This window comes from Saccostrea cucullata, unplaced genomic scaffold, assembly GCF_032062105.1.
Source record: "Saccostrea cucullata isolate Sc308-1 unplaced genomic scaffold, CSIRO_AGI_Scuc_v1 ctg221, whole genome shotgun sequence".
Taxonomy (NCBI): domain Eukaryota; kingdom Metazoa; phylum Mollusca; class Bivalvia; order Ostreida; family Ostreidae; genus Saccostrea; species Saccostrea cuccullata.
This window is the reverse complement of record NW_026931943.1, coordinates 448,830-466,739: the sequence shown is the minus strand read 5'-3', so window position 1 is coordinate 466,739 and position 17,910 is coordinate 448,830. Positions and strand designations below refer to the sequence as shown.

Below are 17,910 nucleotides of genomic sequence, written 5' to 3'. Positions count from 1 at the left end.
CAAGTTTTAACTAACTTTATTAACTCCAACTCAGATTCATGAACATATTTCTGTATATAATATTCTACAAGTTGTCATTTTGAAAATTGTCCAACAAAGCATTGCTGAATTCACTAGACAGTTTAACTTGTTTGTTATAACATTTTCTAAAGGTATTGTCAGTAGTCCAACCTGCTGTTCTCAGAATTGTGGCAACAGACACCTTAGCTTTAGCTGCAGCACTGGTTGCTGCTGATCGTGTACTATGCGGTGAAAAACAGTTCATGTCTATTCCAGCATTTGTCATAACTGATTTGATCCAGCGACCAATGGTATCCACAGAAATTGGATTATGAGGCTTTCGGGTACTTATAAACAATTTACATTCTGAGCCCCTCAATTTTTTAGTTCTATGAATATATTCCCTGTACACATGTACAATACATAAATCTATATCGTTTGGATAAGCAGCAATAGAATTTCATCTAAATGATGCCCTGGTCTTGTTTGCTTTAACAAGTCACCATATTTAATGATTAACATAACATCTCTCAAAGAAACATTTCTAACATCTAGAAGATGTAAACCTTGTTATCGCTGTCCAGATAATAAAGCTAACAACATTGCCAATTTCTTTGACAACTGAAACAAAGACAAATCCTGCACAGGAGACAATGTCTTAAGATATCCTAAAACCTTATTTACATCCCATGTAAAATGATATTTGGGTAAAGTTGGTCTTGACAAAAATACACCATTAATAAAACGTTTAACTAATATATGATCACCTATTTTCTCACTCGAGTGATCAGAAAGAGACAAAAATAAACTTAACGAGCTTCTTGCAATGTTCAAATCACTGTAACCAAGATTTTTCTTATACAAATTTGTAAGAAATTCTAAAACTAAATTAACATCTGTTTTAAATGGACCACTCTGTTTTTCACAACAAAACTGCAACCATTTTTGCTGATAACCCCTATATTGTCTTTTTGTGGATTCCCGCCATGATCTGCAGATAATATTGACAGTTTCTTCTGATAATTCTCTACTGTACAAGCATTGCCGGACAAACTGAACGCAGCCATCTTCATCTTTGTCAAGGGATGCCGTCGCTTTGGATCTTTTGGCAGTTTCAAGAGAATCTCCGTTTTCGGAAGAAGGTAACATGGACCTGCAACTTGATGCATCAGCTGCGGAAACCATGGCTGCGTCTTCCACACTGGAGCTATCAACAGAGCAAACTGCACTTCCTCCTCCTCGATCTTCTTCAAGACACTGCTTATGACACTAAAAGGAGGAAATAAATAACAGTCAATATTTCTCCAAGAATGTGCAAAGGCATCAACTGCTAATGCATTTGGGTCTGGTGTATATGAATAATATTTATATAACTGATGATTGTCCTTTGATGCAAATAAATCTATATCACATTTTCTACACAAATTTGTAAGTTTATCAAAAACCACTTCATCTAACTTCCATCCATATCTACATTTTTGCGAGATAAGGAATCGGCTATAATGTTTGTTGCACCCTGGACATGTTCTGCAATCAGCCAGATATTTCTATCTATGCACCAAGTCCATAATTCACGAGCTAGTTCATTCAATGTTGAAATCTTGTCCCCATGCTTATTAACAAATGACACAGCAACTGAATTGTCCATACATAATCTAACATGGGAGTCTGAAATATTTTCACCGAATCCTTTCAATGTGTAAAACCAAGCTAAAAGCTCTAAATAGTTCATGTGTGCCTCACAAATATTTTTGTCCCATAATCCACTTATTGCTTCACCTGAATCTTCATTCACTCCACCCCATCCAAACTTTGAACTATCACTTTTGAAAATGAATTTGGGGGGGTGGGTGGGGGTGGGGGGTTCTAGTTAATGGTTTAAAGGATTTACACACATTAAGAGACCACCAGTTTAGCAATATCCTACTCTGATGAGAAATTGTCATATGAGCTTCAAAATTACCTCGATTAAGCTTTATAGCCAAGTCTTTTTCAATTTCTAAGGTCTTATCATAAAGTCTAGCATATTCCACCCCTGGTTCAGAAGCTACAAACATTCCTACAAGCTGTGCAACCTGTTTAATTGTCACTTCATTTTGATTCAAAACCATATCACAAAATTCTTTAATAGATTGAGCTTTCTCTTGTGTAAGTCTAACTGTCATTGTATCCAAAACTAATAAAAATCCCAGAAAGACAACCTTCTGGCTTGCATAAAACTGAGTTTTATCAAGGTGAATAGTAAATCCAAGACTATCTAAAGACCTAACAGTGTCTCTTAAATTTACTTCACACTCATCTTTCGTATTGCCCAATAACAAAACATCAACTATGTAAATAACATTCAAATGACCAAATTTCCTAAGTTCAGCAAAAACAGGCTTCATGATTTTAGTAAAAATATGTGGGGCAATGGCTTATCCCATAGGTAGACAGGTGAACTGATATGTTTTATTTTCCCACCTGAATCTTAAAAATTGTCTACTACATTCATGAATTTTCACAGAATAATAAGCATCTTTGATATTAAGTGAGCTAAACCAACAATTTGGTTTTATTAAAGATAATGCTGACCTCAATGTCTCCATCTTGAAATGATGGCTGTCAACAATCTCATTTAAATTCTTTAAATTCAGAATAATTCTAAAAGACCCATCTTTTTTGGGACGCAGAAAAATATTTGAATAAAAAGAGTTTTCAAATAAATTTTCATTTTCATGAACACTCTCTACAATTCCTTTCTTTAAAATTTTTTCTACTTCTCTTTGAGATGCTTCATATTCAATTTCAGAAAATTTTAGCGAATTTGGTTTGTGAAATTGAAAAGGTTCATATTTGAATTCTATCTTGTAACCTTTAACAGCATCAAGAATCCAACTATCATGAGTTAATGTACACTAATTATGTAAAAAATTGTTGATTTTGCCTGCAGTAAAATTTTCAGGCGTGTTTTTCAATACAAATTGATCTACAATTGTACAATCATTAGACATACTAACATCATGTGTATCTACTGATTTGACTCTCCTTTCTTCTTTTTCTTGTTGAAGCTGAACTGTTTGGCCAAAAAATAATTTCCTTTTCCGGTCCCGTACCTTGGCTTCTTCCCGTAGCTATGAGACACATTGGGAATTCTGTATTTTCCACCAAAATCTTTATTTCCTATCTTTTGAGCCAGTTTCTTTGTCTCTAGCACATTCTTATCTTGACTGCCCAAGTCGTCTCCGAATAAATTTTCTGAAGAGCTCTCTGCAGAACACAAATTTACAAATTGTTTGTTTTTCTCTGGCTGGATAATTTGTTCCCGCCTCTTGTAGGACAAATTGTGGAAAACACATTTCTGAAACTTCAGGATGTCACCACACGGCTGTTTTGCCTTCTTTACTTCAACCAATCCTTTCTTCGAGTTGCAATTAATAAGCATGTCAAAATATCTCAATGTCGGAATCATGGCTTTTCCTATGAGATTCTGGGTAGTCTGCAATTTAATATCGCTTGATCTGTTTTTGGATGACATGTTTTCCCAAATTACTTTGTTGACTTTTGGCGCAGAAACATTGCAAATGTTTTTCGGCCTATCATACTTGTTGGAGATTTCTTTAATTTTCTCCGAGTTAGTTTTCGTCATGAACATTTTCTCCATAATCTTTGCCAGTTCAGAACTTAACGGTTCGCTCGTCTTGTCTTCATCACCGAAAAATTCGGACAGTTCATTAAGAGCAGAAACCTCATCATCATCTGACGAATCATGAATACTATCATCTCCCTCAATAAGGGAATTAAGTGCTTCATCGGCATCCGATTTGTCTGAATTTTCTACATCAGAGTCATTATCACTAAGTTTATGGGATGGACGAATGCATGCTTGAGACATTTTCGTTATCTTGCGAGGTAGCGAACTACTCTTATTCTGTCCGCGTTTCCTCGAAACGTCCGGAATTGTATCCGTTGAAGACCGGTCAGACTTCAAAGCAATAAGTTCCTTTTGAACTGAAGTCATGGTCTTAGACATATCTGCAAATTTACGCATGAAAATGTCAAACATACCACTCATATTTTCAGTGTGCTGCTTCGAATGCATCGTGTTATCGTCACGAACAGCATCCTCATCAACTTGATCTACTAGATCATAGCTGCTGGATTCTCGCATTTGCGATGATGGTCTCGGCTCATTAGCCATGCCGCCAAGAAAGAATGCGATGAGATTCTAAGATTCTCTCAAACGCTTACTCCACACCACATGGCGTGTAAAAGCAAAATGGCGTACGGAGCTACAGCCCCTGCATCAGTGACGTCACTGAATCAAATGTTGCACGTTTTGATCAACACATGTTGAAAGAAATGCAACGCTAAATGCTACAGATTCCCACATGGGAAAAGTGCAAAGAACATGTGTTCTGTAGTAGCAAAATTGCTACAAACCACTGGCTACAAAACCAGTAGAATTTTAAATAAAATGATTAATAAAATCCGAAAAGAATTACGGCTAACATCACTCGCGTCTGAACTATGAAAAGACATAAACTTCTATGATTACGTGACCTTGAACTTCATCTCATTTGAGACTGAGGCTCACAATGGGGAAAAATCGCATTTGTCATTGCGTTCAACGTAGGTCCCGTGTCACGGTAGGCGTTGGCGCCATGAAGAAACCTCACTGCTCAATGACCCTGAGTGCTAAGGTCTAAATTTGAAGCCCTTCACCGGCATACGGTGACGTCTCTGTATGAGTAAAAAATTCTCGAATGGGACGTAAAACAATATATCTGTCAATCAATCATAAACGCAAAAGATTGTCATCAAATTCAATGGTTACGTGATGAAAAGCAATATTTTTGCGTTTAAACGCAAAAATGTTGCCATTAAACCCATTGGTTTTTTGCTTAATCGCAATAAACGCAATGCCTATGCGATTTAGCACAAATATATAAGCGAATACATTCAGCTCCCAATTCCCACTTGAAACTGAGTTGAGTGATCTAGCAAGATATGCATATTTTTTTATCTACTTTGTGAACTTGTTTTTCGTTTTGACCTACATGTAAGATGTGATAAGCTATCAGCTGGATACTGAATTTTATCACGAAAGTACACAGTAAGGTACACAGTAAAAATGGTAGATTGAGACCGAGCCAAAATGAATATTAAGGTATTATTTTATTCTTTGCGCCCTCTCTGTATTTTTCAATCTTTACATGTTTCAATAGTAAAAATTTAACTTCAGAATAAGACTAGACCGAATGCCTCGCGTATCCAGGTCATTGATTTTGGTTTACGTGTACTTTCTGTTTGTGATTTCTGTCATTCGTGTATGATATGATAAGCAATGTTTATGTACATTTTTTTCAATGCTGATGTTACTTTGAACTATTGAGATTTAACATATAGGCAAATACTGTGTAGGTTTAATAAAAGCATTATTATAAAGTAATTTTTTGTGCTTGTTTAATTTTAACAAGCAAAATGTTGCTTTAAGTAATATTTACCTACATTTGTATATGCATGGATAACGCCAGACAATATCAGATTTAGTAGTTTAATTAAACTTATGCCTTTTGAATTTTGAGAGGCAGGGTCTTGATTATTAGCATCGATACATCTTTTTGAGCTCATAATACTGCACAATATTTAATTACCACAAAAACTTATATTTAAGGGCTATGAAATCAATCGGGATCAGTCTACACTGTCAATCAATTTCATTTGAAAATTGAGCTCATGATAGAGTAATTTAATTAAACTGCATGATAATCAGCATATTCTCGCTTTACCAGAGGTACTGAGTCAACACGTTATCATTGGACCCCTGAAATAGTCCATTCAATATTCGTGGGCTGACTGGAGCGACATCTAAATAGGAAAAATTACAAATCTTGATTGTTTTTCTTATTTCCCAACTAATTTAAGCCACTCTTTGATAAACAAACTTGTAGCACGAGTATTTGAGATGTCAAATGAATCCTAATCTTACTGTTAATGAAACCTTTGATTTGATTGCAATTGGCGCTTCTCAGCAAGCCCTAAAATATCTAGTGAAATATACCAGGCGTCCAACGGCAACAGGACCACTGGCATTGCTAGGATAAATAATCAGTTTCCACACTAACTTATATTTTAACAAGAGGCCAACGGGCCTAATACGTTACCTGAGTATCGTGTAACAACTTTCCAACAATTGAATTTGGATCATTTGTTTTTTAAACTAAATGCAATGATTTCACAATGAATTTTAAAAGTGACAGCTTTTCTAATCATAACTAAACATTTAGTATGCTGAGTTTGAATACTTAATGCCCAGAGGCAGAGCAGAGGAATGAAGAGAAAATATATTTCCACTTCAGTATATACATGTAATCGGCAGTACTCCATCCCTAACATCAGAACCTCTCACAGTTTTTTGCTAATAAACTCATAATAAAGTTTTGTTTAATACCGAGGGGATTTCGAAGCATAAATTGATTTTCAGTTCATAATCATTAAATCCCCATCCCCTCATGGTACCCTAGACGCCCTTGTCTCCAAATTCACAATTTTCGAAGAAACATACCTCCTTGCTAATCATGATAATATTATAACTCCGTATCTATTTCACTGGATTTATACCCAGGTGCAGGAGATGCTTTCAAAGAACCAATGCATTTTCAATAAATAAAGTCAAAAGAGTCCCACCCTAAATCTAGAACCACTGACCCAGGGATCATCAATTCAAAATTTTGGAGGAGGCAGCCTTCTTCAGTATAACCATGTACATGGTTCATTGGTTTAATATCGTTTCAAGCAGCAGAGAGATGTACAAAGATTTATTGCATTTTTACTATATAATCATCAGACCCCCTCCTAACACAAGAATCCCTGACTCAGGGATCCTTGCTCATCAGAGCTACTGTATGTATGTGGTGAGTTTGTTTAATATCCAGGAGGAGAGAAGATTTCAAAGAAATGATGCACTTTCACTACACAATCCAAATAGCCTCGCCCTAGCACTAGAACCCCTGACCCTGGGACAATAGATTCACAAATTCGGAAGAAGGGTCCTTGCTCATCATAACTCCTGTATGTATGTAGTGAGTTTGTCTAATACCCTTTTCATGGAGGTTCCCAGGAACAGAGAAGAAAATTTTCAAAGAAATAACGCACTTTCACCATATACTCTATTAACCCTGCCCTAGTACTAGAATCCCTGACCCTGGGGCCATGAATTTCACAATTTGGTACAGGACTCTCGAGAAATGCTAATTACAATCATGCCAAATGTTTGACTCCTTGACGTCCAGTAATACAGAAGAAGATTTTTGAAGATTGCATTAATTTTAGTGGTTTTGGTCCCAACCGTCAGGCCCCAGGGGACAGGGGCTATGAAACTCACAATTTTTGTTCCCCCTTATCGATATTTAAATACCATTTGCTGATATTGCATTGTTTAGCAGTTTCAGAGAGGTGCTAAAAATATTGAAATGTTAACAGTCGACACACGACGACGGACGAAAACGGATAGCAAAAGGATAGCAATAGGTCACATGAGGGTCTCAGGTATCGTAAAATGGAAATATAGGTACATGTAAGTAATGCAGCTGGCCCTGTACAATATGTATGGCAGTGCAATAATAGTTGAGTTTTAGGTCACTACTGTTTACAGAAAATCATTAAGATATATTAAAAAGACTTCACAAAACAAAAAAAGCTTGGTACATGTAACCAATCAACTTTCACATATTTTTTTTAAAACCTGGAACCTAATCATTTATTCTTCATTAGCTCTGAGTTTACTTCTGATTGGTATCTATGATTTATTATAGTACATGTATAAAAAACAAATACTTTAATTTACTAATAGATACAATATATACCCATATATGATTTAAATCTGATATATTTAGTAAAAGTATTCATTCATTTATTTTGAGTAATTTTATTTGATGATATTTTATATTTATCATATTCAAGTACACTAAACGGTAACGTTCTTTGTCATACTAATTATAGTTCATAATAGGACACAATTATTTTACAGTGTCAAAATACATATTTTGATTTATTATAATGAAAGGCTGTCATCGAGTATTCGAGTAAAAGAATAATTGTCCAAATAGTTTCAACAATCAATGCTCCGAAATAATGTACATTTATTCATTATTGATTTCAATTTTATTTCAGGTTGTTTTCATTCTTGTTTATTCCACTTCCTTGAGTATGTATTTTTTGCTTCATATTTGGTAAAGGTTAGATGATGTTAATTTAATGTTTTTAACTCATGAGAAATCAACTATGATTTGATATGAGATGAAGCAGATACTGAATTAGGTTTATTGTATATTTAAGAGTCTCATAATAATAATTCACCTGTTAAACCATGGTGAAAAATTATTGATTACAGGAATAGTTAATATATCAGATGCAGCTATAACATGGATCAATTGTCTTACATAATAAATGTTCGTTATCTAAAAATACAAGTATTTCATTCATAGTGCTATAATTAATGGTCCAAAATATCTTACGTTTTCCATGTTTTTTTTTACGATTGTGATATTTCACATGCCAAAGAAATGGCAACCGGAGGCGGCATTCTATAAAGTTGGTTTAAGATACTCACGAACCAAAATAAATTAAATGTCAAATTAACTCACAAGTTAACAAATTCATAAAATATATAATCCAATGAAAATATTTTATCAGACTGTCAAGATTTGTTTTCAGTTCGAGCATTTTAAAATCGTGCAAGTCCTGTGTCAAATGAAGAGTGATGTTTTCTTTTCATGGATATTTATGAATAATAGATCGAGGCATTCTTCTATCAATAAATTCGGTATTTAGTTCGGTTCGCAATTATCGGGTACTTGCCGCCTCCAACCGGAGCTGGCATTCTATAGTTGATTTTGAATACTTACGAATCGAATTGAATTAAATATCAAATTAACTCACATTATAGCAACAGTACAAAGACTTTAGTATTACCAACGCCGTTTTACGGTTCCCTCATAAAATATATAATCCGATGAACATATTTTATTTGTTTTCATTTCTTGCATTTTAAAATCTTGCCTGCAAGTCCTTGAGAAGTAGAAGCACCTTGCCATCGATTGATTCCGATTTTGGTATTTAGTTCGGTTCGCAAGTATCGAAAATCACCTCCGGTTGGAGACAGCTTTTCCAATTGGCGACGGTTTTGACGTAACCCTGGCGGTCATAATTTCAAAAAAGTAATTTTTAAAGTCTGGAAAACGTCAGATATTTCGAACTAAGTGTTATAACAGACTCAATATACATATGAAAATGGTTTTTATTTAAACTTTATATAACGGAATTGAATAACATTAAAACAGCTTTATCTTCAACATCTACCACTGATAAAATAACTACACCAACGAGCGGCTCATCGTCTTCAACACCTGCACCGACAACTTCAGATTAGTAAGCTTATTATCATATTGTTACGAAATGCTTAATATCGAGAATTGCTTTCATTTTTTCTCCTCTTTTTGCAAAGTCCATTATAATTTAACCAATGAAAATAGATGATTTTTTTGTTATCATCTTTGTTATGGTCACATGTGAAATAGCGACGTATTTTGTTTTGAGTTCCCTCACATCAACTGAAGGAGTTGAACTACTACAGCCTGAACATAGGGAGATATCAAGGGTAGACATATCCTTTCGGGAAGGACCGGACATTTCCTCTCCTTCAGTCTTTGATGTGTATCTGGGAGACCGCTTCTATATGTTCATTTCATACACAGGTGGTAAGTAGTTTATCTTCAAGTTTTCATTTATTTACTTTTCTGTATTTTTCATTCTGGCTTTTCACGTTTTTTATGTTGATCATTATTCTTTCTAATCAGTATAAACAAGTGATGTATATCGTGAAAATAACCCAGATTTAAAAAGATTTACATGGAGACGAAAAAACCCAATTAAACAAGCTAAGCTTGACTTTTTCTTAATATCAGAATCTGTGTTCACTATAACCCAAGTGTAACTTACGAGAATAGTTATCGTTCCGATCACTCACCAGTTGTGTTAAGTTGTAAACTGAATGAATTTATTAAAGGAAGAGGATTCTGGAAATTTGATAACTCTTTACTAACTGATGAAGAATTTGTTAAAAAAAATAAAATGTAAGATTGAATAGGTCAAAGTTCAGTATGTCTGCCCTGTTTACAATATGGAAAAAACTAAGCTGTTTAGATAATGATGATATTCAATTTACTATTAATGATCAACTTTTTCTTGATATTCTACTAATGGAAATAAGAGGAAAGTCAATCTCCTATTCCACTTACAAAAAGAAGGAAACAAATGAAAGAGAAAAACAATTAGAAAAAGAAATATTTGAATTGGAACGAAATTTAACAGAGCAGTCAATAAATGAACTTTCAGAAAAACAGAGATAGAAGAAATAAGAAAAATAAGGTTCAAAGGGCAATGTATCAGGTCAAAGATTAAGTGGATTGAGGAAGGAGAAAAACCATCAAAATATTTTATCAGTTTAGAATCAAGAAACTATGTCAGTAATCAAATTCCAAAAATAGAAAGAGATGATGGATCATTTGCTTTTACTTTAAAAAAGATATTTTAGAGGAAACAAAGTTTTTAATGAAATTTTATATAAAAAAAAGAAAAAATGTAGAATCAAAAAATATTCGTGAAAAACTAAAAAATTACAAAGATATTCCTAAGTTAAGTAAAGAAGAATCAAACAGCCTTGAAGGACCAGTGAAAAGTTTTGAAGTTCTAAATTTCCTAAAGCAAATGAAAAATGATAAAGTCCAGGCCCCGATGGCGCGAGTTTTTCAAATTTTTCTGGAAAGATATAGGCTCTTTTATAACAAGAGAAATAAACAATTCATATGATCTATCACATTTTACCGAGTCAAATAAACTTGGAATTATAAAACCAAAACAGTTTTTAAAAAACTGGCGGCCGATTAGTCTTTTAAATGTAATTTATAAAATAGCTTCAGGTTGTATTGCTGAACGAATGAAAACAAAATTAGATAAATTAATTAACAGAGACCAAACTGGATTTATAAAAGGCAGATTTATAGGGGAGAATATAAGATAAATATATGATTTGATGCATTATACAGAACTGAATCAAGTACCTGGTTTACTAATGCTTATAGACTTTGATAAAGCATTTGATACAATCTCATGGAAATTTATAAATCAAACATTGGACTTTTTCAACTTTGGACTCTCCATTAAAAAATGGATTGAAACTTTCTACAGTGATATTAAATCATGTGTAATACAAGTGGTGTTATTTCAGACTATATATTTCCTCAAAGAGGCTGTAGACAAGTCGACCCAATTTCACCATACCTCTTTTTGCTATGTGCAGAAATACTTGGAATTCTAATTCGGAATAATAAAGACATTAAAGGCATAATAATCGAAGGGAAGAATATAAACTTTCACAATATGTTGATGACACATCTCTTATTTCAGATGGTTCACCTACATCTATGGATGGTATCCTTCGAGAACTAGATTATTTTGCAAATATTTCAGGGTTAAAAATTAACTTCTTAAAAACAAAAATGGTTTGGATTGGAAGTAAGAAATTTTCAAAGGAAGTTTTTCACCATTCTCGGTGGAAGCTGGATTGGGATAATTCAAATTTTGATTAGCTAGGAATAAAATTCTCTGTTGATTTGGAGGAGATGCTTAAATTAAATTACATGTCAAAATTAAATGATATCAAAAAACTGGTATGCAGTTGGAGTATGAGGAAACTTACCCCAATAGGCAGATTAACAGTAATTAAAACTCTTATTATACCAAAACTAAATCATCTGATTCTTACACTACCAAATCCTAAACCCGAATTTCTAAAAATGTTTGAGACAGAGTTTTACTTTTTATGGAATAGTAAAATACATAAGATAAAGAAAAATGTTATAATTCAGGACTATAAATATGGAGGATTGAAAATGGTAGATTACACAGAATTCATTTCGGCGCTTAAATCAAATTGGGTTAGAAGACTCATTCATTCAGATGCAAAATGGGTAAAGTTGTTTAAAGCTGAACTAAAAACAGACATTGAAAGCTTGTGGATAAGGGGCTCAGATTACATTCTAAATTTAATAAATAATTTAACAAGCAAATTTTGGAAAGAGGTCCTTAATTCCTGGGTACGACTTATAAATATAAACCAAGAAAACAGATATGTGTTATCAGAACATATATGGAATAATCCACACATAATGATTAACAGAAAATCTTTTTTCTGGAAAAGCTACTTTGATGAAGGCTTTGTCTTTTTAAATGACCTTTTTGATAATGATGGCAACTTTTTAAGCTTTGACACAATAATAAACTCAAAGGTGAAAACAAATTTTGTCGAATATAATGGACTTAAGAGGGCTATATTAAAAAGACTGAAGTCTGCAAGGGTAGAGGAAATTAAAAGATTAAAGATTATTGGACCAAATATTCCAAATTCAATTATCATATCTTATAAATGTAATAAAGGGTGTAAAGATATGTATAATATATTTATTAATAATAAGAGAGAGCCAATCAGTTCTGTTTTAAAATGGAATGAAAATAATGTTTTCTTTGATGAAGCAGATTGGAATAAAATATTTGAACTTCCTTTCAAAGTTACTCAGGAATCCAAATTTCATTGGCTCCAATTTCAAATATTGCACAGAATTATTCCAACAAATTATTATCTTTTTAGATTGAAGTTAATTGATTCACCATCTTGTACATTTTGTTTAAGTGACTTGGAAACAATTGACCACTTGTTTGTTGAATGTTTTAAAATAAAAGAGTTATGGTGTAGGATTGAAGAATGGGTTTTGGAAAAATTTGAGATTCATTGCAGTTTTGACAAACAAGTAATACTTTTTGGTAAATATGAGAACAGGAATATATGCAAATTACAAAACTTGATAATACTTATTGTAAAACAATTTATTTTTGCTAGTAAATATAAAACTGTTCCAAAATTAAATATCGATATTCTATTAAAGAGGATAATATACAGAATTTTTATAGAAAAGGCCTTGTTATTACAAAGTTGTAGATATATGGAATATGAAAGTCACTAGCAAAAAATCTGTGATGTACTACTTTAAAAAAAAAAGACCTATTTTTAGGATGAAAAGTAATTATGTGCTAACTCTAAGGATTTACATTATTTGAATGCATTTTACTGCTGACCTCCCCCCCCCTCTTTTTTTTCTTTTTTTTTTCTTTTCCTTTTTACAAAACAACTTTCACTGTTACAAGTAAACTTTGTACTTTTGTAAAAAGGACAAAAATTTTAAGAAACTCACCGTGTACATGTATATGTGTCTATATGTTTTGCTTATATGTATAAAGGTCTTTGTGCTCCTTCTCAAAATCGAGCATATTTTGTATCTGGTGTACATGTATGCATTGTTCAATTCTCATTTCGATACTTGTAAAAATGAAAAGATTCACATTGAGATCAAACAGTCACATATATCGGAAACCTTTTAATTTTTCTTTAAGAACACCATGTCATCAGACCAGTAGAATGCAAGGCCTTCTGTGGCACAGTAGTAAAGGAAGGATCAGAAAACGTGACTCTTTGGAATAAACGGTGACTGATTTTATTTAAGGATTTTATTTCTCGGTAATGGAAATTGTTCATAAGTCATTGCATTTAAGAATAGATTCAAACTTTTGAGGCAAATTAATTTGAAACTTCATTTACTTTTTGTGTAAATTCCCCATAAAGTGAGACTTCACATGTTTTAGCCTCAGAATATTATTCCCTCAATGATATCCATTCTTTTGTGTCCATATTTACATTGGAATAAAGAAATAAAGTGAGACTTCACATGTTTTTAGCCTCAGAATATTATTCCCTCAATGATATCCATTCTTTTGTGTCCATATTTACATTGGAATAAAGAAATATTGAATTGATAAACAAAGATTATAATCATTGGCATAACTTCTATTTTAGTCTCTGTAACTCGAAAAAGAACAGCGTCTTAATGGATAATTTCAATCAGACATCGCCTCAACTTTTACGAGCTTCATTGTATGGATTCCATTTTATTTCAAGTCCATATGTTACCATAGAATGTACAGTTCGTATCTGTAGACATAATACAACCTGTGCCAATGAAAAGGTAGACTAGAAAAAGTAGACTAACTCCATTGTTGAAAAAGAAAAGTGACAGCTAATTATTTGATGAATATGATTTTTTAAAAATAATTATGTCATTTTAGATTTGTAATCAAAGTAGAAAAAGACGTCGCAGGAAAGACCCATCAGCTCTTGGCTCGTCCTTTTTCAAAGTTTTGAATGAGAATAGAATCCACGGTAAGAATTTTATATATACAAGTGTTTTCGAAAAGTTCGTGGATTTCTATTACATCTTTTTTTTATCCCATATTTACCCCCTAATCCCGTTGATATAGCTCATGGGATATCCTTAGTGCAGTTATGACATCACAATGGTTTTTGCGTTAGCGTGATGAAGTAAAAATAGAGTCTCATATAAAAATAGTGTAAAACATCGTTTGTAAAGTATTTAACATGGGATAAAAAGAATCTCCCATGATTTGTTGTTGTACCATGTCTCGGGGATAAAAATCATACAACTCGTTGGATTAAAATCATATCCAACTACAAATCATGGGAGGTCCTATATTCATTGTTCACCACAATCAGTGTTTTACACTGTTTTTATGTAAGACTTCACTTTATTTTTCTTCAATTACACGAACACAAAACCCACTGTGACGTCACAACTGTCGGATACGAAAACAATATCACATGAGCTATATTGTGTATCCACAGGATGAAGGGGTAAACATGGTATAAGGCCAGATAAAATTAATCTTTAGATTCTCATCTTAATTTGCTAAAAAATGGGGGCGGGTGGGCGGATTTTATTTTCTTATTTTTTACAATTGTGTATCAACAAAACAATTGGACTCTTCGTAGTTCGTACACTTTTTTTTCATTATGTTAATGCTAATATGAATAGATTTTATTGTTTTCCTTTTCTTTTTTAAAATATCTACAGAAATATTTAAGCAGAGAATTCATGTGCTTTGTATAATTTTTGAAAAAATATCACGATATATTAAAAACTTATCCAGATTTTAAAAATGCAGAAATTGGATCGCGGAGCATGTCGAAACTGAGTAAGGTGCAAAAAGGATATGGAGATAACGAATAGTATTCAGTCTCAAAGTCCAAAAAATAATACAAAACAAGAGCAGAACAAACGCAGACCCTCGAAATATCAGGGGTGGATCAGGTGCCATGGAGGAGTTAGCATCCCCTGCCGACCGGTCACACCCGCCGTGTGCTCCTTGTCATGATCAGGAAATAACGTCAAAAATCCGTCGTCAATTCAGTGTATAAATAATGGACTAACAATTGGTATGAAAAACGTCAGTCAGCATATGACCCAATGATAAATTGTATTTGCTGACAAGGTCATTGTATCGACCACAGAACTTACGAAATGATGACTTTAAACGAGACTGCTGATATTCTTGTTTCATTAACTTGCTTGTCAATAATTTACCTCGTTTTAGAAATTGTTCATACGTAGAGCATGCTCTTGCGTATCGAATCAACTGAGATATATATATATATACTCCGTATCCAGGTGATAAGGTATACTAAACACACTAAAAAATCCTGTAGTCATTTTCTAGATGTAAAATAGAGTAAAAACTGAAATCAACCTAGAAATTCAAATAAAAAATTGTTACTTCGATTCGTATTTCAGATTATGGTTTAAAATTTTGCTCCGTTGAAAAGAAATCAATTTGAGAAGATTATTACATACTCATTATTGAAAACGACGACGTTTTAGAACGTCAAGGAGCAGCAGATAACGATACAATTTTGTGTTTTACTCAGGGAAAAATCTTGAATAAACTCTAGAAATGTTGAAGTAATTAAAAAATATGCCACCAACGAGTTGCGCATGTATGTACAAATAGTACAGGCAGTATATAAGTGACAGAGACTCTGTGTCGATGAGGCTAATTTGAGAAGAAACGGTTTAACTGTAAAAAATAATATGGAAAAAAACTTTTATAATTTGGAACTTCAAGAAAAGACATTGGCGCTTCAAAGTTGATTGACTTTAAGACACGTAGCAAAATTGATACGCATCATTTTAGGGGTATGTAGTTTACACTGGATTAAAGAAACATTTGACAGTAAAAAAGACAGTAAAAAAAACCTAATACCCCTTGGCCAAATTTTGTTTTGAAAAATGAGTGAAAACGACAGCATATAAGAACATCTAAACAATTAATTTTTTTAATCAATAATTGACGTTAACCACGTTTGTCTGAAATTCAAACAGGTAGTTAAACTTGAATGCATTGCTTTAAACCCTATTAACAAATTTACAATAAGACGAACTTTACAAAAACAGCCAATTGCAAGGGAAGAGCAAAGAATTGCAAAATCATAAAACAGTAGTACATGCTTAGTAGTCTTGTTGTTCAAGTTCTTATTCAAGGAGGCAGTTCAATTTCTATTAGAGTTTAGAACGCAAATTTTTGCGAAATAAAATCCAAAGGTTTATGATGGAACTAGAATCAGGAATCTCCTACCTTGAATTTCTTCATGACAGCGTCCAAACTCATGAGCCGTGAAGAGTAAAGTAGTTTGGGGGATAGAAAGATAATGTTTTGTCACACCAACAATATTCGCCATGTTGCAGATCTATCAACCTTTGACTTGTTTCATTTTTCAATCTTGTCCACAGCCTTGTATTGTTTGTTTTACATATTTTTTTTAGATTGTAAGATGTTATATAGTAAATATACCACCAACTATGAAATAATATTCTTTTTTGTGTTTGTAGGGGGAGCTGAAACAATTCCCGTACTTCATCGATTCACACTGTGCTGCATGTTTGTACTGGCCCTTTTTATCAAGACTCCATATATATAAAATATACATGTATTTCATTAAGTAATCACTGCTTTAACTTCCTTATAATAATCACGAAATACTTTGTGGTGGTAGAATAAAAATCCAGGCTATTAATCTGAAAGACAATAAAACAAATATCAAACAATAAGCATTTTTAGTTTTAGTACACTTGATTTCAAGCAGGAATCCACAAAAATAAGATGCATGAACGTTCAAGTGTAAGGCTTTGCGTGTATATACACTATGATGTAAATCCCAATGCCATTAAAAGCTGAAGATCGCAAAAGAGACATAAGATGCACACATCTCAAGTGACCATTCCATGTACATTTATCAAAGTTAACATATTGTTCTGTTCATTATGATAAATATAATAGTCTTTAAAACATTTTTACAATAATATTTTTTCTTTACTTATTTTATGATGAAACTTACAGTGTGATATACAACCTCTTTATGTGATTTACAGTACCATTCAACATCTTTTAATACAAAACCAAGAATAAACATACGAAACTCGTCGAGAATTTTATCTTTCCTAAAATTAAGATAAAGTATTGATATTCGTTTTTTTCCCTAATTTTCTCACATTTATTCAAATACGTATAATCCAGGATTTTACATTACCCTTACAACCCATCCTGACTATGGGATGTGGAAAGAAGAAGTCTCAATAAGCCATTATCTGTGGTCCCCGGTTACTTGTCAAATTTTAAACTTTCATTAAAAAGCTTAAAAAGTAAATTACATTGTTCTCTTATGTCTGTAGTATATGCTCCAACGTTTAAAAATTTCAAATAATTGCAAAAAAGAACACGCAAAGCTGTGTTTTGAAGGTGGGGTCCTTTGATTTTCATGAATATCAAAAGAAATTTGTGATAGGTACCCACTTCACGGCTTTCGTAAACATCGAGCGCAGCTTTGTTCAAAGTCGACATCAAAATATAATGTGTATATTATATTTATACAGATTGTGTAAAAATATCTTTGTTGAACAACATTGCGCT

General features: G+C 32.9%; 2 protein-coding genes across 2 annotated transcripts; one reads left to right on the top strand and one right to left on the bottom strand.

Moving 5' to 3' along the window:
- Positions 1-826: 826 nt before the first annotated feature.
- LOC134234085 (uncharacterized) lies at positions 827-4,498 on the bottom strand. Its single transcript, XM_062716149.1, has 2 exons — positions 3,000-4,498; positions 827-1,269 (listed from the first exon to the last, which is right to left on the bottom strand). Exon 1 carries the CDS (start codon positions 4,178-4,180, stop codon positions 3,011-3,013), a length of 1,170 nt encoding a protein of 389 aa, XP_062572133.1. The 5' UTR covers positions 4,181-4,498; the 3' UTR covers positions 827-1,269; positions 3,000-3,010.
- A 536-nt stretch (positions 4,499-5,034) lies between these two features.
- LOC134234084 (uncharacterized) lies at positions 5,035-17,279 on the top strand. Its single transcript, XM_062716148.1, has 8 exons — positions 5,035-5,149; positions 8,155-8,188; positions 9,324-9,411; positions 9,580-9,740; positions 13,489-13,579; positions 13,949-14,117; positions 14,218-14,311; positions 16,833-17,279. The coding sequence occupies exons 1-8, from the start codon at positions 5,138-5,140 to the stop codon at positions 16,919-16,921; spliced, it is 738 nt and encodes a 245-aa protein (XP_062572132.1). The 5' UTR covers positions 5,035-5,137; the 3' UTR covers positions 16,922-17,279.
- Positions 17,280-17,910: the final 631 nt, after the last annotated feature.